At 34.3% G+C, this 26,178-nt stretch overlaps 3 protein-coding genes across 3 annotated transcripts; 2 read left to right on the forward strand and 1 right to left on the reverse strand.

Annotated features, from left to right (window-relative positions):
• Positions 1-5,128: 5,128 nt before the first annotated feature.
• LOC145591099 (sucrose-phosphate synthase) lies at positions 5,129-13,169 on the forward strand. Its single transcript, XM_081647494.1, has 13 exons — positions 5,129-5,518; positions 7,187-7,276; positions 7,481-7,722; positions 7,883-7,946; positions 8,054-8,746; positions 8,911-9,027; positions 9,189-9,320; positions 9,489-9,665; positions 10,398-10,451; positions 10,544-10,606; positions 10,695-11,624; positions 12,126-12,253; positions 12,555-13,169. The coding sequence occupies exons 1-13, from the start codon at positions 5,309-5,311 to the stop codon at positions 12,826-12,828; spliced, it is 3,174 nt and encodes a 1,057-aa protein (XP_081503620.1). The 5' UTR covers positions 5,129-5,308; the 3' UTR covers positions 12,829-13,169.
• A 1,388-nt stretch (positions 13,170-14,557) lies between these two features.
• Positions 14,558-18,874, forward strand: LOC145592562 (putative glycosyltransferase At5g11130). Its single transcript, XM_081649062.1, has 3 exons — positions 14,558-14,691; positions 17,510-17,870; positions 18,203-18,874. The coding sequence occupies exons 2-3, from the start codon at positions 17,523-17,525 to the stop codon at positions 18,872-18,874; spliced, it is 1,020 nt and encodes a 339-aa protein (XP_081505188.1). The 5' UTR covers positions 14,558-14,691; positions 17,510-17,522.
• Positions 18,875-19,362: 488 nt separating this feature from the next.
• Positions 19,363-20,610, reverse strand: LOC145590647 (F-box protein SKIP23-like). The gene has a single exon (XM_081647066.1). It carries the CDS (start codon positions 20,608-20,610, stop codon positions 19,363-19,365), a length of 1,248 nt encoding a protein of 415 aa, XP_081503192.1.
• Positions 20,611-26,178: the final 5,568 nt, after the last annotated feature.

The following is a 26,178-nucleotide window of genomic DNA, read 5'->3' on the forward strand; positions in this document are numbered from 1 at the left end:
TTATTTGTTGGTGATAAACTTGACAATTGCTCTGCATATATCAAAGGCTCCTAATTGCCACCGACAAAATACTCTCTACTTCATTAATGATGAAACTTATCATTGGAAAGAATCTTTCCAAACTAAAGTCCATGGCTGTGATACGGGTATGCTTGACATGGCCACGGGAAAAAGTCAACCATTTTATCATCAAGGCCTGGTATAATAAGCGCGGATATCAGTTCTAAGTATTCTTCTCCTATATGTTTTACACAAACTACTTCGGAGCCAAAAAAATAAACATATCAGCTAATAAAATGAAACATATAAGTCAACAATTAAAATATACATACCATCTAACAAAATAAATATATCGGCCAACTAAAGAAATATATAAGCCAAATTATGTCTGATGTCGGCCAACAAAAGGAAAAAAAAACATATCGGCCAATAAAATGAATATATTAGCCAACCCAAAAACCATATCAGCCAACAAATGAAAGATATCGATCAGCCAACATATGAAACACATCAGCTCACGAGTAAAATATATCAGCCAACCCTCACGCACCAAACATTTCGTGCACACGCAATACCTTCTCTATGTTTTATGCCCTAGTTTTAAGTTTAACATGTTTTCTTATTCTATTGGAAAAATTAGAAATAATAATCCCAACTTTCATCAATTTTGGTTGAATAATCCCAACTCTAGATTATAGTGGAATAATCCGAACTTTGGGGGTCTTTTTTTTCTTCGATCCCTAACCGGTCAACAAAAGTCAATGACCTATTATATCAGGTCACTTGATACGTGTCGAGTTCTAATTGGTCCAAAAATTTAAAAAAAACTAAAAACAAAAAAAATAAAAAAAAATCAAATTTTTTTAAGAAAACCACCCAGCCTCGTCAGACCCTACGCAACCACCACCCTAGTTGACGCCAACCCAACCACCACCTCGTGGGACCCCTACGCAATTATCAGGTCCATCACCCTAGTCGCCGCTCTAGCCGCTACCATCTAAATCACCATCCCTTCCCTGAAACCTCCATGCAACCACCAACAAAATCGTCCCAATTCCACCCCAAAACTCACTGTGCACCCTACGTTGTTTATTCCTCCTTCCCCTGCGCCGCTAAATCCCCTCCCTACGCGCCGCTAATTCACAATGTGAAGATTGGGGAGTGAAAACGGGTGGGGCTGGGGTTAAGGGTTGCAGGATGAGGGATGTCCGATAGGGGGGTGGAGATGGTGTTTTCAGGGGTAGGGGAGGGTCGGGGTTAGGTTTCAGGTCTGAGCGTGGGTTTTCCGATGAAAGAGGGAGAGGACAGTGGGTAGGGTTGGGGTCTCCGGTGAGCAGGGGTGGAGGTTGGGTGATAACTGGTGGGTTTTTTTTTTAACCAATTAATTTGTGACACGTGTCACTTAAACCAAAAAAAAAAAAAAAATTAACCCATTCAACCAGTAATTGATATTTGGGATTGAAGAAAAAGAAAACCCCAAAACTCAGATTATTCCAGTATAATCTAAAGTTGGGATTATTCTACCAAAATTGATGAAAGTTGGGATTATTATTTCTAATTTTTCCTATTCTATTTTTTCCCCTTCTTTTATTTGAACTAGTGTTTGGGCCAAGTGGCGAGTGGTATCCTTGAATATTATTGTATTTAATTATTTATAATGTTTCACGAGTCTGTACTTCATATGAACGAATTTATACATGATTTGGAAATCAGGCCACCTTAGCAAAAGAATAATTTAACAAAAACTCTAAAAAAAATCTTATGTACATAATCCTACTAATGTGTATGGTTTTGATATCTCTAGTCATTACATCTATAGCAGTAAAATATTCTGTCAAGATATCACTTACCACGAAGAACGACCTGAATCACGTTGTAGTCTTTGTTCACTTGAGCCTTTTACTTGGTTTGACCATAACATATATTCCTTGAAAGTTGAACTGAACATGCGCTTTCTGCTCGAGTCATATCATGCATGATAAACATGCTAAAATAGAGCTGGCAATGGTCGTATTTCATTTGTTCTCGTGTTATTCACATGCAATATCTATCAAACACTACATAAAAGTTAGAATAGTTGCATAATCTGACCAGTTTATTAAAACGATTCGTTTTTATTTTTCTTTTGGTCTCAGTTTAATTTTTAATATTAGACATCTTAGTGATCTTACATATACACAACATGAATTAAAAAAAAAAAAAAAGCTATCCAATTACAATTAATAATTGAAAATCATAAGCTTAATGGACAATCGAGACGAATACCAGCAGAACCAAAATGGAATCAAAACAAAAGATTCGAGATATATGGACCGTAAAATAGAAGTTATGGTGATATATATGGGACCAAATTATTTGAACCAACCATTTCATTTCTGTTATAGGTCACACAGCATATTGTATTGTATCATGATATAGGCTAATGGTCAAAATCAAGTGATGGACAGATACCTCAAATTGTTGTGTATAACTAATTCATTGATTATTACCATAATCTATAGAATATTCACATCGCATCTTCAAAGTTGTGATAAACTAACTATTTTATTGGAAGATGTTGATGGGACATGGGAATATGATTATATGAGACAATATGAATACGTCATTGTGTTATTGGCTTTAACCTACCAAGATATTTTCTCTTTCATTACATACTTTACTATATGTTTTTTTTTTTTTTGGTGGGAGATTAAACTTACGTACAATACTCTATCTAACGTAAGCTAACTTGGGAAGATTATGAAAAACCAGCTAAATTCTAAAAGTACTCATTTTTGGAAATTCTCTACTATAAAGGAATAAAATCTTTGGAGCTATGATGTACTCTCTAATGAAATTAGTGGTTACATTACTTACATATGTCGTTTAATAATTATTTTGATTTTTATACTATATATTCTGTTAATTTGATTAAGAATAATGTATAGTGATTTTAAATTATGAAAGGTTTTTCTCGAATGTAAATATCTAACAAATGACCAAAGTAGCTAACGACTAAAAGCTAATTGCCAAACAGGACTATTATATTACACTATCGAGGGAATTGAAATAACAGAATGGAGGTCTAGATGATAAAAAGTTTTAGAGATAGAAAGCATAAGCTACTTTATTTTTACAAGAAATATGAGCATGTTTGACAGAACATCTTTATATATTTATTATGACGAATTATTCTGTTACATGTAGCTCCATAATGTTGAAAATACTCCACAAGATTTGGGAACTACTTTCTGGTGCACCAAAAAGACAAGCAGCTAATCAAGGTACTTGGTATATATTATTAAAACGAAGGAACATTCCTGATTATGTCCCTTTTCAATTATTTCATTAATTTAAGCCAAGATAACTGAAATAGGAATATGAATACAGTACTTTTTATCAGCTCAGCATATATGTTATTCTTGGTAGTTCATGAAGAAATTAAATATGTAAAAGTTACTAAGTTGTGATGAAATCTAAGATTAATTATGAACAATTTGTTTATGCCACTATATAGTCTACATATATGGTTAGCATCAATTGTATATCATAATCATTGCATATTAATATATATTATGTACGTTTCACCGTCTCTTGTATGTTGTATGTGATGTTGGATACGACCCACTATCACCAAAATAGGTCAATCTAATTTCATAGAGGATAATTTTTTTGTCGCGAATAATTTTAATTTTTATTGTCTTTTGCAATAATAAGAAGTTAATTTACATATCACAAAATTTTGACTACTCCTATAGTTGGTGTTGCCAATGCCAAAAAGTGGTTTGCCATTTGAAATAAAGGGTGGAAAATAAGATCAAGGAAATGAGCCATTAATTTTCCCAATTTACATATGTGAAAACAAAGTAAGAAATTCATTTCATTTTTGTGCTAACTCAAACTCCAAAGTAAATATCCGAACATATGAAAATATCTCTTTGTTTTATTGATTTAAATTATTGCTTATCCTTTCATTTTTTATCCAAAATAATAAAATACTTAGTCAAATTCCAAAAACCTAATCTAAAATTCTCTCCACATATATTAAAATCCTTTAATAGGGGAACGTGAACCCAATCCGTAAGATATGGAGTAGTAATATTCTCCATCTTTTATTTTTTAAATTTATTTTAGTTCTAAAAAGTAATATTCTCCATCACATACCTAAAACAATAAGCCAAATAAAGTTATCAAAAACCAATTTACAATAAAATTTAAATCAGCCCCTTAGCAAGAGGGAAAAGGGAGGTCACAAAAACAACGAGAGCAAATAAAAAAGCCATTTTTTATAACTTTGTTTTTAAGAAAATGACATAGTATATAGAAAGGACATGCATGCCGACTTGCTTTGATATATTGTCTATCTAATTATCTATAACAGAAAGGTAACACAAAATTTGATTGAGCGTCACTACTCTCACTAGCTCCGTTTTAGGTCAAATTTGACTAACACATTTGTCAATTATCATTGATCATTAATATATATCTATGCAAATATGATATCATAGAAATTTTCATTGATATTATTCTAAAAGCATCTTAGTTTGTAGTTTGTCTATGCTACACGCATGTACTTATAATATTTTATTTTATGATTAAGTAAATTACGATTAAAGTGAGACATGTGAAATGTGCAAAAGTCAAATTGTTGCCTCTAATAATCAATCTAAAGCAAAGGAATTAATCAATTTATACAAGTTATATTTGCTAAAAACTTATGAAGTATAATCTAACACTGTTAAAAATTATTTTATGTAGGCCTTTTAATAATAGAGGAATAACAACTTTTGGAGAATTTTTAGGTGTCTTTAACCAAGTTAAAATATTACTTAATTCATATAATAGTGTCTTTTACTCAATTATCTGTTATGTAGTCGGCGAGGTTCGAACTAGCTTGTAACTTCAAAGTTACAAGACGAGTTAATCTATTAAACTTGCCATTAATAGATTAATAGAAATTCATAACAAGCCTAAAATCAACTAATTTTATCGAACACGCCCATAAAACACCAATCGTATCAAATGCATGATTTTTTTCAAAAGAAAAATGCATGATTAATTTGATTTAACAAAATCACTATGTTCATCACATTATTTAAGTAAGACCGTTCCAGAAAGGGAATATTTGTAAATTTTTTTTCCACTCTCTTTCTCTCTCCTACCCTACAATTCGCCACCTGTAGTTACGCCCTCATAACTGTCAATCCTCTCTTTCTCCTTTCTCTCTCTCCTACGCCATTTATTCATCCTCCCTTCTTCTTCTTCTTCCAGAAAATTACAGACTAAAATTCAATTCAATTTCACAGAATTTTATCTGAAATTGAAAAAAATGGCGGGAAATGACTGGATAAACAGTTATCTAGAAGCCATTTTAGATGTTGGAGGTCAAGGTATCGACGCTTCTAATGGCAAAATGTCGTCGTCTTCACCATCTTCGTTGCTTCTTCGTGAACGAGGCCATTTTAGTCCTTCTCGTTATTTTGTTGAAGAGGTTATTTCTGGGTTTGATGAAACCGATCTTCATCGCTCTTGGGTTCGCGTAATGTTTCTTTCTCTCTCCTCTTTTTCGTCGTTTTTATTCATTTTTTGTTTTTTGGAGTTTTGATTTTGATTGGTTTTGTTTGATGAATCATGTATTAAATTATTTGATTTTTTTTTTCTTTTCTAATTGCGTAATTGTGGAGTTATGTGGTTGGTTTGTAAATTGTAAGTTTATTGGAGTATTTTATTTATTTGATTTACGTGTTATTGTATGATTAGCTATGATTGACTGGTTTATTTAGTTTTTGAATTAATTATTTAATGGGAATTGGAGTTTATTGAAATCAGTGAAAAAAAGGTTGTTATTTTTCTATGCAGTATTTGTTTATATGAAAAATTACTTGGAGGACTTAGAACAAATTGTTAATTAGAGTGTAAACAAGTCGAACCAAGATAGGGGTGTAAACGAGTCTGAACCAAGATAGGGGTGTAAACGAAACGAGCTCGATACTGGGCTGATAGTGACATGTTAATGTAATATTATAGTATGATTGGACTTAATGGAGCTCATTTTGGATGAGCTCTTACTTTGTTTGAGTTTAATTAATTTGCTACTGGTTGAGCTGAAGGTTGTTCAAATGAGATCCCAAAATGGTCTTATTTTGAAGTTAATTATGTAAAGTACTAAAGTAGTTTACACACTGAAATAAATGTAACAAGATCCTACTTGATAATTTATTTCTTGTAGTTATAAGTGTATAACTCACAATTATTGTCAAATTTCTTATTTTAACCCAAATTAGTAAGTGGGTAGTAAAAAAAAACAGAGGTAGTAATTGATACACAATTACGCATAGAACCTAAAATTTGAACAGGTTTTACTAGAACTGTGTGGACTAGACTTGCTGATTGCAATGAAATGATGGATGTGACATGTAATTATAGTCACCGATGTACAATTAACATAGAAAAATGGAGGTAGTATTAGTAATTGATACACAATTACGCATGGAAAATAAAATTTGAATAAGCTGTTGCCAAAATTGTGTGGGCTAGACTTGCTATGTGCATTAAATGAAGACACTGAGATCTTAGTAATATCAAATTTGTTCTGAGTAAAATTTTAGTTTGCTTGGCAACGAGACCAATTTGAATGTGGATCACTATTTTGGACGAGATAAGCTAATCACAGAAATGTAAAGGAAGAATATTTCCAATGTAGATTAGCAAGTTATTATAGAAGTATGAATGTTTATTGACAGAGATGACTGATGGCATTAGCTGAAAAATGGAACAAGTATTGAGGCATGAACATAATAACTGTAATATGGATTTGCTCTTAAATCAGGAATACTAACGAGCAGTGTCATACTTGGATGAGGTTTGGAAATTTTCTGCTGTTTTCACTGGCTTTATGTTACTGTTGGTTGTCAATTCTGAAATCAAGAATTTTGTTTTCCCCTGCTTCTTTAAACATTGGTTTGTACTTTGTAGTATGATTTTTTTCATAGAAATAATCCGTGTTGTTTTATTATGTACTTATTTGCTTTTCCTCCTCCCTCTTAAAATTATGTCGATGCGTATGGATTCATTTAGTTTTGACTTGTGGAGTTGTGGTAGTACATTGTAGGATCAACTTTTATTTTCCTTTTATCTTGGATTTGAATGCTGTTTGTGGTTACTACTTTGGCATTCTGAAGATTTCAGTGTTTCCCTGTTTGTATAGGCTGCATCAACTCGCAGCCCTCAAGAGAGGAATACGCGGTTGGAGAATCTGTGTTGGAGAATATGGAACTTGGCACGCAAAAAGAAACAGGTACTATTAATTTGCTCTATTTTGTTAGTTACCAAGTATTATAATAGAGGGCCTTAGGGATATGCAGGCAAGTATTCTTCACAAATGAATTTTCATTGGCATATATATTAATTTTGCTTTGTTACATGTGCAATTGATGTCAGTTCCGGATGGCTTTTTCTGCTGCCGTTATTTTTCTGCTTCTCATATGCAATTTGTATGTAGATCGAGGGAGAGGAAGCTCAGCGTGTGGCTAAACGCCATGTGGAACGCGAAAAAGGTCGCAGGGAAGCTACTGCTGATATGTCCGAAGACTTGTCAGAAGGAGAGAAGGGAGACACTGTTGCTGATATGTCATTTGCTAGTGATAGTACTAAAGGAAGAATGCGTAGGATAAGTTCGGTGGAGATGATGGACAATTGGGCTAGTACCTTTAAAGAGAAAAAACTCTACGTTGTGTTAATAAGGCAAGAATAGAGAATTAGAGATACATAACTGTTTAGCTATGTTTTATTCATATCTATTTTGATAGATTTTCTCTAGAACAAATTTCTTTCAGGGCTGAGTTAGATTGAAATACTTGTGATTCTTGTTAGTTATTGTTTTTAACAATCAATGTTGTTGCAGCCTTCATGGCTTGATACGTGGGGAAAATATGGAACTTGGTCGTGATTCTGATACAGGTGGTCAGGTAGCTTTTGCTTTTTATTCTAGCATTTTTTCATTTTGACCTGTTGTCTGTTTACTGGAAGATTTATATGTGGTCTAACATGATATGTCATCATGATTGTTACTCAGGTAAAGTATGTAGTAGAACTTGCAAGGGCACTTGGGTCAATGCCTGGAGTTTACCGCGTTGATCTACTGACAAGACAGGTTTCAGCTCCAGGGGTAGATTGGAGTTATGGTGAACCTACTGAGATGTTGTCTCCAAGAGAGATTTCAACAGAGCAGCTTGGAGAGAGTAGTGGTGCTTATATAATCCGCATACCATTTGGGCCAAAGGACAAATATATAGCAAAAGAGTTACTTTGGCCATACATTCCAGAGTTTGTCGATGGTGCCCTAAGTCACATAAAACAGATGTCCAAGGTTCTTGGTGAGCAAATTGGTGGTGGATTGCCTGTTTGGCCAGCTTCAATCCATGGGCATTATGCAGATGCTGGAGACTCTGCTGCCCTTCTATCTGGTGCTTTAAATGTGCCAATGGTTTTTACTGGTCATTCTCTTGGACGAGATAAGCTTGAACAGCTCTTGAAACAGGGAAGACATTCTAGGGAAGAAATAAATGCTACATACAAAATAATGCGACGCATAGAGGCTGAGGAGTTGTGCATTGATGCCTCTGAAATAATTATCACCAGTACTAGACAGGAAATTGAAGAGCAGTGGCAGCTCTATGATGGATTTGATCTAGTTCTAGAACGCAAACTAAGAGCTAGGATGAGACGTGGTGTGAGCTGCCATGGCAGATTTATGCCCCGTATGGCTGTGAGTGTTCATTACCTTTTTCTTTTTATGACTTTCTTTCTGGAATGATCTATAAGACTATCTACATAGAACTGATGTTATCTGTTGTTTTTTTCCCCTTTTCTGTGGCTTCTTTTTTTGTGCTTGTTTGTCATAATTATAATGGAGGTTTTGTAATCATTCAGAGAATTCCTCCTGGCATGGAATTTCACCATATCGCTCCACATGACGTTGATATGGAAACGGATCTTGATGGACATAAAGATAGCAATGCCAATCCAGATCCACCTATATGGTCTGAGGTCAGTGGAGCATTTCTGTGTAATAACTCACTAAGAGATTTATGTCTTACCTTTTTCTTCTTTTTTAGCTGGCTAGTATTTTGTTTTAGTAACTTGCTATGCAGTTTGGGTGGCTTTGACATATGGATAATCTGCATCCTTCTGACCCTATCTCTTGGCAGATTATGCGTTTTTTTACAAATGGGCGCAAACCAATGATACTTGCTCTAGCCAGGCCAGATCCAAAAAAGAACCTTACAACATTAGTCAAGGCTTTTGGTGAGTGCCGTCCATTGAGGGAACTGGCAAACCTGGTATGCCTATCTGATCTTATTGTCTCTTTGTGTGTATCACAGGGCATCTGACATCATAAGTTCTATAAAAGAATTGCTTGTTACATTAAGCTAAGTAGGCTAATAGATTATTATGCCCATCTCTGAAAGAGTGTTGTGTAATTCTCTCTTGTCTTCTTACTCTTCCAGACTTTGATTATGGGAAATCGTGATGACATCGATGAAATGTCTGCTACAAATGCATCTGTCCTGATATCTATCCTCAAATTGATTGACAAGTATGATCTGTATGGTCAAGTGGCATATCCTAAGCACCACAAGCAGTCTGCTGTTCCTGATATATATCGTCTGGCTGCCAAAACAAAGGTACTATAATTTTCAGGTGAAGAGAGTATGTACCATATTTTAAGCTTTAGTGACAGACATCAGAACCACAATGTCTGTTTATTTCGCTCTTAAGTAGCTGGCATTTGTTGCCAATGGGCTTGGTGTTGGTTTTAGTCTTGTTATTAACCTTTTAGTCATGCAACCATGGGTCATCAATTCAATGAAGATTAACTGATTATATGTAGCAAGGAAGCTTTCAATGAACATTTAAATTGATATTTCTTTCATCAGTTGTCCCTTTTTTCCAGACAGTAACTTTAACATTATACAGCGCCAAATGATTGTCTACCTTTTTAAAATGATCTGGCCATAGCATTATGCTTAAGTTTCTTCCATAGTATTTACTTTTTCAGGAAATAGTCGTCACATTCTTCTTGTCTCTCATGCTTAAGGATATATTTATATGTAAAATAATTGACCCATTCCCTTTTGCTCTCATCACTTGGTATTATGCATCTTGGAAAGTCCATTCATAAACTATTACAAAGTATGTTCTGTCTATCCAAATTAGCATGATTGATGATTATTTTCAACAAAGGGAGTATCATTTGGATTGAGTCATGGTTACATGGATGGTAGGGGCTTATATATGCTTTGAGTCTAGACTCTATGCCTAAAAAGGCTACTTTCATGGCATACTGAAGCTAAGTAATGCATGCTGTACATTCTTACTGTCGTAATGATTTTATCCCACTTTTTGGTGTTTTGTAGGGTGTGTTCATCAATCCCGCGTTTATTGAACCATTTGGACTGACTCTAATTGAGGTGCTGTTTTAATCATTTTTTGAAGTTTTACAGCCATAACTTTATTCTATTAGCAGTTGACAGTTTTTCTTAATTTTTCTTTCATTGTGTAGGCTGCTGCCTATGGTTTGCCAATTGTCGCAACAAAGAATGGAGGCCCTGTTGACATTATTGGGGTCAGTTAATTTGTAATGCTTAATGTGGTTATATGAATACTGGATGTTGATAGCTGTTTTTCGCTAACTACTTGTGGATTGATTTCAGGTTCTGGACAATGGGCTTCTCATTGATCCTCATGATCAGCAATCTATTGCTGATGCTCTCTTGAAGCTTGTAGCAGAAAAACACCTATGGATGAAGTGTAGACAGAATGGGTTGAAAAATATTCACCTCTTTTCATGGCCAGAGCACTGTAAGAATTATTTGTCCCGCATAGCCAGTTGCAGACCTAGGCAACCAAATTGGCGAAGAGTCGATGAAGGATCTGAAAATTCAGATACAGATTCACCCGGTGATTCTCTGAAAGACATTCATGATATATCTTTAAACTTAAAGCTTTCACTAGATGCTGAGAGGACTGAAGGAGGCAACAGTTTTGATGATTCACTAGATTCCGAAGAAGCTGCAGGAAATGCAAAGAGAAGAATAGAGAATGCAGTCTCAAAATTGTCAAAGTCAATGGATAAAGCGCAGGTTGATGTTGGTAATCTAAAGTTTCCAGCTATTAGGAGGAGAAAGTGTATATTCGTCATTGCTCTGGATTGTGATGTGACTTCAGATCTTCTTCAAATTATAAAGAATATTATTTCTATTGCTGGAGAGCAAAGAGTGACAGGATTTATTGGAATTGTACTGTCAACATCTATGACCTTATCTGAGGTTAATTCTCTTTTGGCTTCAGGAGGCTTGAAGCCTACAGATTTTGATGCCTTCATTTGTAACAGTGGCAGTGAACTTTATTATCCATCTATGGGTTCTGAGGATAGCTCATCAGAGTCTCCGTTTGTGTTAGATCAAGACTACTATTCACATATTGACTATCGCTGGGGAGGAGAAGGTTTGTGGAAGACTTTGGTGAAGTGGGCTGCTTCAGTCAATGAGAAAAAGGGAGAGAATGCTCCAAATATTGTTACTGCGGATGAATTTAGCTCTACAACTCATTGCTATACATTTAAAGTGAATGATTTCACTTTGGTAATTTCTCTAACTCATACTATAAAGAATATACATTGCTTTTACTCTTTTTTCTTTCTTTACATACGTGTCTTTTGGGGCATTGCTTAGGCAAATTGTTTAGTGCACTGGAATAGTAATGCTTTTAGATATTCCGTGGAGCTATGTTTACACAGAGCTTGGACTGCAGTATATACCTCTATCAAACATGAAGCTTGAGATATTCTTGTTATGAAATTATTGTTCAAGTCCAGAGTTCCTGCCTTCTGTTCATCTGTTTAAGTAGTTCCTACTCTGACCATGGTGAAATTTCATGAAGATTAGATCGAGTAGAAGGCAGTTATAAAGTCTTATATTTTGATGTTTTCTGCTAGTTTTTATATATTCCAATTCTTATCAGAATCTGAACTGAAGTGTTTGGCTGCTTCAGTTCTTATTTCACTGTGCAAGCGTACATGGCCATTGTCCTTTACATTATTTCAAGTTGTATCAAAAAAATCTTTGACCTGTTTCAATTTGCAGGCACCCTCTGCTAAGGAGATTAGGAAAATGATGAGAATCCAGGCTCTTCGATGCCATGCGATATATTGCCAAAATGGTACCAGATTGAATGTGATTCCTGTATTGGCCTCCAGATCCCAAGCACTAAGGTATGCAGATAAAGATCTCATTTTTTGTTTTTTTTTTACTCAAGAGTTTAATGCCTCCAGATCCCAAGCACAAAGGTATGCATTGGGAGATTAAGGCATTTTGTAGTCAAATAGTTCATCTCTGCTTGTTTGATCCACTGGAAGAGAGACTTGACTTGTTAGTTGTTAGACTTCAGTTTCGAAAAATTGTACATTCTTTCCTAGATTGGATAGCATATTTTTCTAGGCCTTGTTTCCATTACTTGCAACAACTTAAATTTCTCATTCACTCACTAAAAAGTTATGTATGACATATGAGCAGATACCTCTATATGCGTTGGGGAGCAGAGTTGTCCAATTTTGTGGTTTTTGTTGGTGAATCGGGAGATACAGATTATGAAGGCTTGTTGGGTGGAGTCCATAAGACAGTTGTATTCAAAGGCATTTGCAGTAGCGCTAGTAAACTTCATGCTATCAGAACTTATCCTTTGGAGCATGTTATGCCTGTTGACAGCCCCAACATTATCCATACTGGAGGATGTAACCTTGATGACATAAGAGAGGCTCTAATCAAGCTTGGCGGTTTAAAAGCATAGAAGATAGTCTTCAAGACATAACAATACTGATTTTGAGACGCCACATTTTACAAATTTTCTTCAGTTGCCATATATATACATTTCTGATTATATCTCTGCTGCATATATAGCTGGGAATTGGTCGGTTGAATGTTTTCCTCAACTTGTATATCTTATTCATTTTGTTGCATCATTTTTTTTCTTTCTAGTTTAGATAGGGCTGGAAGCTGAATCATAAGGGCAGTAAGAAGAGACTGGGAAGTTTCTGTAAGCTGTACTGTACAATCTGAAATACAATTTTCAACATGTTCTCTTATGGACTAATTCTTATATACGCTTATTTTACATTAGTTTTATGTTCAGTTTTTCACGAAAATAATCAGGGACCAAACACGGAGTTGCAGAAGAACTCAGAAAGAGGATAGAAAATGCTTGTTTAGATTTGCAAAATTGTCACTTTTGACAATAGTGGCATTTCCTTTTATATAGTACACTCTTTGTGTGTTGATTTTCAATAACTTCGCATTCCACAATTATATTTGTTAATTGTACTGCCTCTAGAGGTCTAGGTAGAAGGGTTAATTCATGTCCGAGAACTCTAGCTAGTTTTACATTACGAAGTATGTATTATAATACAGAGTACTCCATACAAAATAAGCCCTTGGTATTAGTATGGTTTTATTGAATTTTATTTGAGTAACGTCGTTGGTAAGATTATCCATCTTTCATTCCTAACACATAATTCTCCATAGTTCATACAAGTACTTTTAACCAGCTCTACAATTGTCACTTTTAGGCCGTTACTACTAGTTATACACTTATACCACACACTTCCTCTGTTTTCTAATAATTGCGTGATGCTTTTTTTTTTTTCCTCATAATTTTCATCATCCCTTGTTTGATTTCTATTGACGAGACTTGAATATTAAAGGGATGTTTTGTGCGAGGTTTTTTTTTTTTTTTTTTAAAAAATATTTTTTGGGATAGATGAATACAGTTAGGTTTAGCACATAAAAAAAGGGGGAGTGGTGAGGTTCAAACTTTATTTCTTCAAAAAAAAAAAAAAAGAAATTTATAATTTTTTTTTAATTGGGTCAAAATTCTCCAATTTACGCAATAAATATCGTTTTTACCTACTTAAATAAATAAAATAAAAATCAATTTCTCGTAATAATTATAAAAAAAAAGGTAAAAAAAATAGTAACCAACACAATCGCATTACAAGGACTAACAGCTCATATAGAACCCTACAAGCACTAGTATTATATTCTATCACTCCAAAAGCCCAAATATCCTCTCAATAAAAATCATATTATCAAAAAACAAAGTATATACGTATACATCTACTTTTCATCACTCTTTTTTTCTCTCATAACCTAATTATTCATCTCTTTTACCATATGATCATACTTAATTTATCATGATTAAGCCATTATTATGGCTAAGTGCACCACAACTATGTCTTTCACATACATAATTTATGTCTTTTTCTTAACCATCTCCTTCTTTATTTCTACCAATCTCAATTTCTCACATGCTTCTCCGGTAAGTTTGAAGCTTCTCTAATCCTTTGCTTCTTCTAGTTGGTATTCTATATATTCTTCTTCACAAGTTTTAGTTATCACGTTACAAAAATTATGAATTACATTATCAACGTGACTATTTATTATGAATTACATATATTTTTTAATTTGACCTATTTCTTTTGCTTTGTATATTTAAGGTAAAGGGTGATTATAATGAGTTGGAAAGAATTGAAGAAGGATTAGCAAGGGCAAGGGCAGCAATTCGAGAGGCGGCTCGAACTCGAAAATATACATCACACAATGAAGGGAGCTTCCTTCCTAGAGGAGTGGTTTACAAAAACCCATATGCACTTTATCAGTTAAGATTTCTCCTTTTCATATTCATGATCATAATTATGAAAATTATATTCATTAATTTTCTTAGTGTTTATTTATTTATCTATTTGTTTATCAATGTGAGTGAAAAAAATCATAGTGTAAATGTGTAATTAATTGGAGAGGTAGTTAATTCTTCATTAAATTAATTATTATGAGATATTATAATTTTTTTAATAATTTGATAATCAATAATATAATACACCGTAATGCGTAATGTGGAATTAGAGTGGTTAGTAGAACCTAAATCATAATACTGAGTCAACTCCTAGTGAATCACTGATCACTGAATATATTGTTGAACAAAGTTTTTCAGATTTTTTAGCTAATTTCATCCGTTTACCCATTCTAATTATTTTTTATAATTTAAAATCAACCTAATTCATACGATTCTTTAGGAATCCATTAAAATAGCAAGCTAAGATATAGTGTCAATTGTTATTTTGATAGGAATATCATTCTTTTTTTTTGGAGGGGGGTGTTGAAGAATGAAGGGTATAAAAAACATGAAACACTTAACGTGTGTTTCTCACCTAATTAACATGCTAGTTAGCTAACACTTTTTGAATCACCAAAACTATCTCTAATATAACTAAGTAATTTAATTAAAGGTTAATGTTTTCTGGGGTGGGGCTAGTAGAAAGAAAAATTTTAATCCAATAATTATATTATGAACTAAATTTCTCATACTTAGTAAAAACTTGATAATGATGGAGAGTGTCTATGGATCTCACCTCCAAAAATTCCATAAAAGTCCCCCCTAACCTTTTTTTCCCTCCAAAAAGATTCCATATTACTTGAAACAAATATAGAAAAGTATCATCTTTTCAAAAGTATTAGGCCAAAAAGTGTGACATATGGAGCGTAGTATAATTTTAATTTCAGTATTTATGTACGAACTTGGTTACTAAATTAGAATCCTTACCTTAACGTCTCTATTAGGTCTATTATATGTCTACATTATACCCTAAAAACTTTTTCTAGCCTGTTTTTATGTTTAAAATTTGAATTTGAGGTAAACATGTAATTAATATCCTAGCTAGGATGCCTAGGAAGTATGGGGGCACATATTATGGGCAGTCGAGTACCCTAATAAACAAGCTAGGTCAACAGTTGTATACTTTCGTTGCTATATACAGTAAATGTAGATGCCAAAGTAGTGTTGGTTACCATACTTGCGCTTTTATAGGCATCCATTTCAATTTTTTCACTTATTTTCCAATTTAAGTAACTACCACTATCCCACGACCCCCCCCCCCCCCCACTAAAGCCATACTACTGGACATTGCAACAATTACAAGTAAAGGTTGATTACTATGATTAGCGGTAATGATTAATGATTCGTGTTTGGGGGGGGGGGGTCGACTTAGCACTTTTACATATGTGAGCCGTAGAGTTAATTTAAACTAATCTGGATTAATGATACTCTCCAATTTTATAAAATTCTCAATGGTGAACAAAGTTTTATGAAATTATCTTTGGTACTCAATAATTATCATTTCTAATTCAATGGAAACATTAATGATATAAATATGCAATTATAAGCTAACCCTAGTTAACTAAAGGCATAATGACTAGTATAACCCTATTAATTAAATAAAAAAATTAAAAAAAAACCCATGCCACCCCAACCCAAACCCACTGCTAGCCCCCTCCCCTGCCAGCGGCGGCCGGCGATCGTCACCCCCCTTCTCCTTCCCCAATTCCCTAATATCTCCTTCCCCGATTCCCTCTTCTTCCTAATTTCCTCTTCCCTCATTTTCCATCCCAACCCAGCCATCCCTCGGCGCAGGCGTCGCAGCCACACTGAACCAAACTTCATCACTGCCAGGAACCACCTGCTGTTTCAACCAAAATCCGCATTATTTGTTGACTTTCACTGTAAGCTTTTTGTTTCAACCGAAATCCGCATCAATTCAAGGCGGCGGCAAAATCGACCCGATTCGTTGAAGCCGGTTCGATCTTCATCGAAACCATCGGAGGAAGAGCAATATAAGCAGGTTTGGAGCAATCTTTGTCGGGTATGAAGATGGCTTTGGTGGTTGGGTAAGATTGGTCAAAGGATAGAGAAGGGTAGCTGTGATTTCGCCGGTGGAATCGTCGAGTTGAACGATTTCGACGTGGTTTGGGCCTTTGGGGTTGTTGGTTTCGGGTATGGGGTTTCATGGTGAGGGGGTTGGTCGGAAAATGGAGTGGAAAGGGGGGGGGGGAAGGTGGCCAGAAAAGGATGGCCGAAAAATGAGGTGGTCGGATTTTATGGAGGAAGGGGTCAGGGATGGCAGGGGGTAGAAGGGGTGGTGGGTTTTTGTTCAATAGGGGTATTTTAGACATTTTTCTTTTATCTCCCTTTTAAAACTTTAACCATGGTTAAGATATTCTTAAAATACTTAACTAATGTTATCATTGAATTAGTTTTACAACTTATACATTACCAAAGATAATTTGATATTTTAGTGTTTACCATTGAGAATTTTATAAGATTGGAGAGTACCATTGAGAATTTCCCTAAATTTTTTTATTTTTAATTATAATTACGGTCAATATAAACTTCAATTCTCTATGACTATGTAAAATTTTAGTTAAATAAAACCATATTTTATGTGAACTGAGTTATCAAATTGACCTATATATGACTCGTGACAATTTTGAACAAAACTCTTGTAGTAAACTAGCAAGCTAAGCTAGACTAATTATCACCTCTATCTGTGCCTAATTTATTATGCATGTCGTAGAACAAACCAAGTGATGATACATATTTCAGGTTACAAAAATTCTAATATTTGCATGAACATGAAATTCAGGAGCCACAAAGAAATGGAGAAAAGGTTTAAAATTTACACGTACAAGGAAGGTGAACCACCACTCTTTCACCGTGGTCCTATGAATAACATATACTCCATTGAAGGACAAATGATCGAAGAGCTAAATTCAGCTGACGATAAAAGCCGTTTCATAACTCACAATCCTAATGAAGCCCTAGCTTTTTTTGTTCCAGTGAGCATCACATCCATCATTCGATACGTGTACAGGCCATATACGAGCTACTCTAGGGACCGAATGCAAAATGTCGTGGTAGATTACATTCGAGTTATATCGGAGCGTTATCCTTATTGGAATACAAGCAATGGTGCTGATCATTTCCTCATTTCTTGTCATGATTGGGTATGGTTTATTTTTTTTCCTTAAATTGGCAACTTTAAATGAATTGCTAGTTAATGTAGCATAGTATACTTGCCCATATTATTATCTATTTCTATTAATAGTAATAAATCATTTGACCTAATGTGCCATCACCAATTATGATACCAACACATCTTAAATGAGTTCGATCAATTAGCTAACTTTTTCGCCTCTTATGTTATTCCTATTGACTAGTCTTTAGAAAATGTCACTATCAAAGTAGGAATAACATTTAGAGACAGAAGGGTACATAGTTTGTTTGGAACTTAATGTTATTTTTTATTTATTTATTTTTTTTGAATATTTTGTTTCAGGCACCCGAAGTTTCAGCAGCACATCCAAATCTCTTCAAGCACTTCACACGAGTACTATGCAATGCCAACGTCTCAGAAGGCTTCCGCCCTTCACGTGATGTCTCACTCCCTGAAATCCTCATCCCTTGGGGTACTCTTGGTCCTCCTATAATCAACCTAACGCCTCGTAAACGTCGAGTCCTAGCCTTCTTTGCAGGTGGTCCTCACGGTAATGTTCGTAAGAGTCTCTTTGACCATTGGAAGGACAAGGACAACTCTATCCAAGTCTTTGGGTACCTTCCTAAGGGTCAAAACTATACCGTTTTGATGGGACAAAGTAAGTACTGTCTTTGCCCTAGTGGGTGGGAGGTGGCTAGCCCAAGGCTAGTTGAGTCAATCTACACGGGTTGTGTACCGGTCATCGTGTCCGACAACTATACGTTGCCTTTTAGTGATGTGTTGGATTGGAGTAAGTTTTCAATTCATATTCCGGTGGCAAAGATCCCAGAGATCAAGAAGATTCTAGAAGCGATTTCGACGAAGAAGTACTTGATGCTACACAAGAGAGTGTTACAAGTAAGGCCACATTTTGTAATTAATAGGCCAGCTAAACCTTTTGATGCCATTCATATGATTCTTCATTCAATTTGGCTTAGAAGGCTTAATATTAAGCTAGGTTATGCTGTGATGTAGAATTCTATCCATTGTGTTGATCCATGACATCCATCCATGTTTTGTACATAGATAGACGAAGTCACGTATAACGTAATTACATATGATCATTAGTTATGGAGTTTGAGAAAATATAGTTTTGTCGCTTTGTTACTAACAATTTAAGGAGTTCTCACATAAATTTAACTAATACAGTGTCTATCCCAAATAAATTGCACGTTTAGTGTTTTTTTTTTTTTTCACTATTTATATATTACGTATTAATTTGATCATAATTTATTAATATGGTATTAAAGAAATAATAATCTCGCGTTTAACACCGATCTATGGACTATAGTTAGCATCAAGAAAACAATAAACGAAGTACATTTTTTAAATATGAAGATAAATACTGAATTTGATACTAAAATTACAAAATTAATCGAAAGTTGATCCAAAACATTAAGGGTTTTAAAGATCAAATTAATTACCTGACCTAGAAATTAAACTAGTATCAAGAACACACAAAATTAAAAATTGGGGGAAAACCATATAGGAGCAAAAAACTCAGAAATTGTATCACCGTCTTTATAAAATGGTGTAATTTCTCCGGATGACATGTCAAATGTACCCATATCATGGCCACGAGCTTCTTGATATCCTTGGATGCAATAGTTATACAATTCATCGTCAACAAAGTAGATAGCATTCCGTTGGCAATTAGGAGCCTTTGATATATGAACAGCAGAAGCATAGTTATAACCTACAAATAACACAAAATCGCCCAAATCCTCGACTTTCTTCCACCACTTATTAACCCCTTTATAAACCTCAAACTTAATGGTACGGTACCAATTTCCGCACTCCAAAGGCATTCTACCATCATACTCGCCTGGTAGTTGTGGACCTTCCTCTCTACAACGGACGACTGCAAGTAAATCACCGTTTAACTCCACCATATACACAGCCCCACAACTCAACCCGCCTTGACTTGTACCAACAAACCTCACCGGAAGCAAGCTATAATAATCCTTAGCCTTAACAGGAGTACCAGTTAGAGTCGAATCTATATCAAAGTATGCAAATGCTCCGTCTGTATACAAAAGCAGCACAATTCCCTTCCACCACATTACTTGATGAACCTGTTTGATCGTTGTTGCTGATTTTAGTACTTGTGTCCATGCTCCGTCTCCGGGCCGAGCAAACGATAAGTGATTACGCAGCTGATGAATTACCATTACGACAAAGTCATCAACGTTGTCGTTTCGAGACAGGTTCAATACAAAGATGTTAGTTACAAAGTATTTCAGAACCCAATTATCCTGATCATCATCTTCATCTTCATCATCATGATCATAATGTAGTGGGTGATCTGGCAAAAAATTTAAGGATGGGAGACTTAGACGAGCTTTAGTAATCGGATTAAATAACTGAATTTGTTGATCAGCACCAAACATGACAATCCAACCGTATGACGAACCCCAACATCGTTTCTGAGGAAGCGTAATTTCATAACACCTATTTTTGTTGATATTGAATATTTTCCTACAACTCAACTTCTCTTGACTAGTGTAGTTATTACCCGGCTCAGGCTCGGCTAGCAGCAACCAAGGTGGTGTTGGTTTATGAGCGCGACGACTCCACTCGGGTTTAACCATAGAGGAAGCCTGGTTCCATGAATGACAAACCGCAGATAGATAAATAAAATCCTCAATGAAATCCAATTTCAGTGCTATTTCACCAAGGATATCAGAGGGCAGCGCAGACCAATCAGCCATCTACAGAATTAATCAATGAATTAAGAGCCTCAAAATCAAAATTAGAATAAAACAACAAATTTGATTTTGTTTAATTCTATATTTTTTAAAGAACAAAATCGAAACTCCAATTGTTATTTCTGAATAATAATAAATATAAAAAAAAAAAAAAAAAAAAAAAAAAAAAAGCAATCGGTATCTATCGAACATAACAGCATCTATTAAGATAAAATAAACTAATTAGTAATTACTTTGAACATATCTGAATAAAATTAAGAGAACCATAATCAAATTAATGTATGATCATTACAATATTTATCGGTGGAGTTCTAGTGAGATTTGAGAACCTCCCTAATATGAAAACTCTTTTAATATGAGAACCCCTCTGATAACCGTTAGATCTAACAACATCTGATGGCTAAGGTCTCACTTAGTAATGGCAATTATGTAAATATGACCATCCTCTTCCTTTAGACAAAACTAGTAAAAAACGTTAAAAAAAAAAAAAAACACACAGCTATTTTCTCTCTCCTCAACCTATCTCCTGAATAGGTTCAAACCATTTTGTCGGAACATGGTTAAGGCCAAGATCAAGTTCATAAGCATATTAGCACTATACATTTTCAATTTAGGGAAATGATTGTATAATCATATCAACAATTTTCAATCAAGTTCATGTATTGTTGGCATGGGCGGACCCATGAAGGAACAAGGAGGGACGAATGTCCCCCCACTTTCAGGAAAAAAATAACAGAGGAAAAGGAAAAACAAAAAACTAGGAAAATAGTTATATACAATTGAGTGTAAGAAATAAATAAGAAGGTTGTCCTGGCTAAGTTGGTAGTGGGCTATAAATAATATGACAAGGGGCCCAATATGAGATTCACCTACATCAAGGGTTTGAATCCCCCTTGTAACATTTCTCCTTTTTTTTGGGTGTTTTATTTCAACCAAACCACTCGACTACTCACTTATTCCTATTTCTCAACCACAAAGGCACAAACCACCACCCACGCGGCTACAAGTCCCGGACTGCCGCGCCACCGCCTCGCCAAGTAGGTTTTCCCTCTTTTTTTTCATATTTTTAAAACCCTATTTTACAAATTTTAAGTAATGTTTTTGTGAATTTATCAATTATCATTGTTCAATGGTTGTGAATTAGAGAGTTATTTGGTTAATTAGTTTGTGAAATGAATTTTTAGTGAATTGAATTATTAGGGTGAATTAGTATGGGTGATCAATTAATGAATGATTATTTGGTGACTTTCATTGAGAAAAAGTGTTTTTACAAGTTCCTGATGATGTCATTGATCGATTTCAAAGAATGAAGACTCGAAGGATATTTAGTAATATGTACCCGAAATCCCAAATTGTATTTATAATATGGTCTTTTGGATTGAATATGTACTCAACTTTTTTTAATTGTATACCCGAACTTTTTTTTTTTAATAAATCTAATTAGCTAAATTGTCCCCCCACCGTCAAATTCCTAGGTCCGCCACTGATTGTTGGTTATAGAAACAAAATCATAGCCTAAGATTACGCAGCAAGGGCAAGCATACACAACAAAATTCGATCAAAAAAATCAGCAAAAAACGAAGAAACAATCAGAGTATTGATATAAACTTTTAAATCATTCTGAATTTTCAACTGTTAAAGTTTAGCGCATCACACAAATTGGGACGGAGTACTCCGTAAGTGATTAATCAACAGTTCCAAAAATAATCAAAGTATGAACTGAAATATACCTTGGCAAGGGTATCAAAATTGAAAGATTAAATCACCAGCTGAGAATAATTAGAAGTTGTAGAAGATAAATGTGCTTAAGAAGATGAAGAAATTGAAGCTTCAAAGACGTTAATGGCGTTCCTAAATGGCAGCAAAGAGAGGAGAAGAGAGAGAAAATCCCGAAAATGGCGCATGTCGAGGAGAGAGAATAAGTCAGTTTATAATTTGGGAGGAGTGAGAAAATTTCAGTGTAATAGGAAGTAATTTGGGAACAAATTGAACGGTTATGATCAAATTAATCCAATGGATAGGATTTGAGTTCTCAAAATAAAAATGGTCAATTTTATAACACCTATTTTTGTAGATACTGAATATTTTCCAAGAACTCGACTGCTCTTGAGTAGTGTCGTTATTACCCGGTTCGGGCTCGGCTAGCAGCAACCAAGGTGGTGTTGGTTTATGTGGGCGACGACTCCACTCGGGTTTAACCAGGGAGAAAACATGGTACATGAATGACAAACCAAAGAGAAATAGATAAAATCTTCAATGGTGTTCAATTTCAATGAAATTACACCAAGAATTCGCAGCGCAGACCAATCTGCCATCTATCGAATGAATGAATTAAGAGGCTCAAATCAAAATTAGAGTAAAACAGCAACAAAATCGAAACTCCAACAGATCTGAAAAAAATTAAGAAAATCAAAATCAAAATCAAATTAAAGTATGATCACACTAACCTTAGGATAGAGGTTTATTTCTGTAACTTAAATCTATAATACAGGAATTTAATAAAATGATAAAAAATAAAAAAATAAAAATAAATTAGGGTTTTGAAAAGCGATCTTCTTCATCTGGGTGATCAATGTTTCACGGTTACTTTGAAAATTGATGTCGATTTGGAGGTTATCTTGTTGAGAATTTGAATTTTAAAGAAAAATAACTTCTATAATAAACGATAATTCCACAGAAATTTGACTAACTGACAATTAAGTTAGCGAAAATCCAAAAATTGTAGAATTGACATTCGATGATGATATAATTAGTAGCATACCTCATAAGCTGCTTCAATGGAAGAGAGTAAGAAGACACTTCAACAGAGAATTGAAGGAATGGAATTCCATTACCTATACTATAGTCCTATATAACAATCACCCCAAATAATAAAGTCTAACGGTCCACTTAAACCCGCCCTTTTTTTTTTTTTTTTTTTACGAGAGAAACCAGCCTTTTTTATAATCTCTCCATTTCTAAATAATGAACACATAACTTATAAAAAATAATTTAAATTAGAAAAATTTGTCAGAAAAATCTTATTAAAACACCATTTTGCGAAAAAAAAACCTTTTAAAATCTTTTTGGTTAAAAAGTATCCACCGCCTTCATTTTTATTGCAAGAGGAAACCTGTTTACTTAATCACCTACTAATTTACTTAATTAACCTCTAATTTTTCCCTATATCTTCTAGTTAACCCTTCACTCACCTAATTACTTATTAATAATTAAAATTAATTTTATATAAAAAAACCCACCACCCCCAACCATACCCTCCCCTTACCACTCCTTTTCCCTCTACCCTGGCAACAACCCCCTCCCCTATTGGACCCACCACCCAAATCCCCCCACCCCCCCGATCGATCAAGACTCGAACCGAACTCGCTCATCCTTTTTAGACCCTTTGCCCGCACCTACCTCCATCGGCCGATTGACCCTCCCTTTCTCCTTTGTTCCCGTCGGTGGCCACCACCTCCTTGATTTAAAAAAAAAACCTAGAAAATTGATTTGGGGGTTTTTTATTTTGTGCATCTTGCTTGCAATTGATAAATATTTTGGCTTTGATTATGTAATATGTATGTATGTGATGCTAGGGTGATTTAGAAGAAAATTGCAATTGATTTAGACTAAATTTGAGCATGTTTGAGTAAATTCCAATTCGAAAGGAGGTGGTGGTCGCCAGCGGAGATAAAGGGGAACGTGAGGGTCGACCGGCGGTGGAGGTAGGTCGTTGGGGTGGGCCGGAGGATCTAGGTGGCGGGTCCAATGGGGGAAGGGGTTGCTGCCATGGGAGGGGGAAGGAGAGTGGGTGGTTGGGGATGGTATGGTGTGGGTTATATATATATATATATATATATATATATATATATAATAATTTTAATTCTTAAGTTAGGTGGTTAGATGTTAAATAGAATAAATAGGAGAAAATTAGAGGATAATTAAGTAAATTAGTAGTTAATTAAGTAAGCAAGTTTCTTCTCGCAAAATAAATGAAATAAAGGTGGTGGTTTTTTTTAATCAAAAAGCTTTTAAAAGTTTTTTTTCACAAAATTATGCCTTTAAAAGACTTTTTATGACAAATTTTCCTTTAAATTATTAATACGAAATATAAAACTATATAACCCTGTCTTTCACCCAATTTTCTTATATAAACCTAAAATTTACATCAAAAATTATTTTAAATAAAAATTATATTCATAACAGAAGCAAATAAAATTTAGCGACAATTATCTAAAACCGCCGCAACCGTACGTACAATGATTAGTTAAAACTTTATTGACCTTACTTTAATAAATACATCAAATAAATATTATAATTCCCTCCCCCTCATGCAACTTCTATACGTAGTACAAGTATTATATTCTAGAAAAGATATCATTGTATAATAATCTAATGCATAGTAAAGGAAATAACTCAAGATAACCATTGTTTGAAGCAACAGCAAAGCATAGTATAGAGTGTCATTTAATTAAATAAGATACTCAAAATGCATGAGTTATATTATCATCATCGTTCTTCTTGCATGTATGCAATTACACTAGGCCAAGGTCGGACTTATTAAACTCTAGGTAATGAGTATGTACAAAGAGATGAATCGGATGGAATAGGTCGTGCCTCTTTGAGAGTGTTGAATGTATTAATTAATTACCTAACTCTTACACACATTTGTCTTAAAACCCAATATTCCCAATACAAATCTATCAAAATTGTAGATGGTATTTTCTTAAAAAATATATTAATTCCCTGAAAATCATTATTCATATTTGTTAAATATCTCACTTAGCTAGATATTATATAATGCAATCTTGGAATTTGGAAATAAGATCTTTTTGAAATGCACGATTATTGGATTGCTATCTTCTAAGGTGACATAAATGGCTGGAACAATAAGTTCTAAATTCTCAAATACCATAACACTACATACTAATTAAGCATTTAGGGTTTTCTTTAGGCTTTACAAGAGTACAATGCAAAACTAAATGACTAATAGAGTAGTAGACCCTATGCTACGTACACTAATTTATCGCCATGGAGCATGTAAAATTCATCAAGTTTTTATTACGAAATTCTATATGTAGCATTACAGGTTGCCTCGCTCTTATCTGGATTATTACATTTGCCTTTCATATTAAATCAAACTAAAATTTATTTAACTACTTCATCTTCAAACGTAACATACTCAAATTACATTAAATTGAAACACCGAAGCTATCGGTATATTCTCATCAATCTAGTATCCAAAATTCATTATAAAAAAAGTTACTCATACTCCAAATTTATTTATTATGGAGTACTTTTTTTCGAAAGGAAAATATAATACGACTATACGAGTATTAAGAGAGTAGAGAGGTTACAAATACACTTTAATTAAATCACCTAACATGAAAAAAGGAAAATAAAGAAAAAAGGAAAATAAATAAAAGCAAATATACCTCTTCACTCTCAAGTTCTTAATTGGAGTAAGAAATACTCCAATTCGTTTCTTCACCTCTTTATAAATGTAAAATTTCATCTCCCTCTCTCTTTCCTCATTCAAACCCATTTCTCTCACTAAAATTATAGAGAGAGAAAGCTTAGTAAACCTCATCA

The sequence above is a fragment of the Chenopodium album genome, chromosome 18, assembly GCF_948465745.1.
Source record: "Chenopodium album chromosome 18, dcCheAlbu1.1, whole genome shotgun sequence".
Lineage (NCBI taxonomy): Eukaryota > Viridiplantae > Streptophyta > Magnoliopsida > Caryophyllales > Amaranthaceae > Chenopodium > Chenopodium album.

Coding starts and splice junctions, on each gene's coding strand:
- LOC145592562 (XM_081649062.1), top strand. CDS start 17,523: ATGGAGAAAAGGTTTAAAATTTACACGTACAAGGAAGGTGAACCACCA. Junction 17,871..18,202: donor TCATTTCTTGTCATGATTGG/GTATGGTTTATT, acceptor ATTTTGTTTCAG/GCACCCGAAGTTTCAGCAGC.
- LOC145590647 (XM_081647066.1), bottom strand. CDS start 20,610: ATGGCTGATTGGTCTGCGCTGCCCTCTGATATCCTTGGTGAAATAGCA.
- LOC145591099 (XM_081647494.1), top strand. CDS start 5,309: ATGGCGGGAAATGACTGGATAAACAGTTATCTAGAAGCCATTTTAGAT. Junction 7,947..8,053: donor ATTCTGATACAGGTGGTCAG/GTAGCTTTTGCT, acceptor ATTGTTACTCAG/GTAAAGTATGTAGTAGAACT. Junction 10,452..10,543: donor TTGGACTGACTCTAATTGAG/GTGCTGTTTTAA, acceptor TTCATTGTGTAG/GCTGCTGCCTATGGTTTGCC.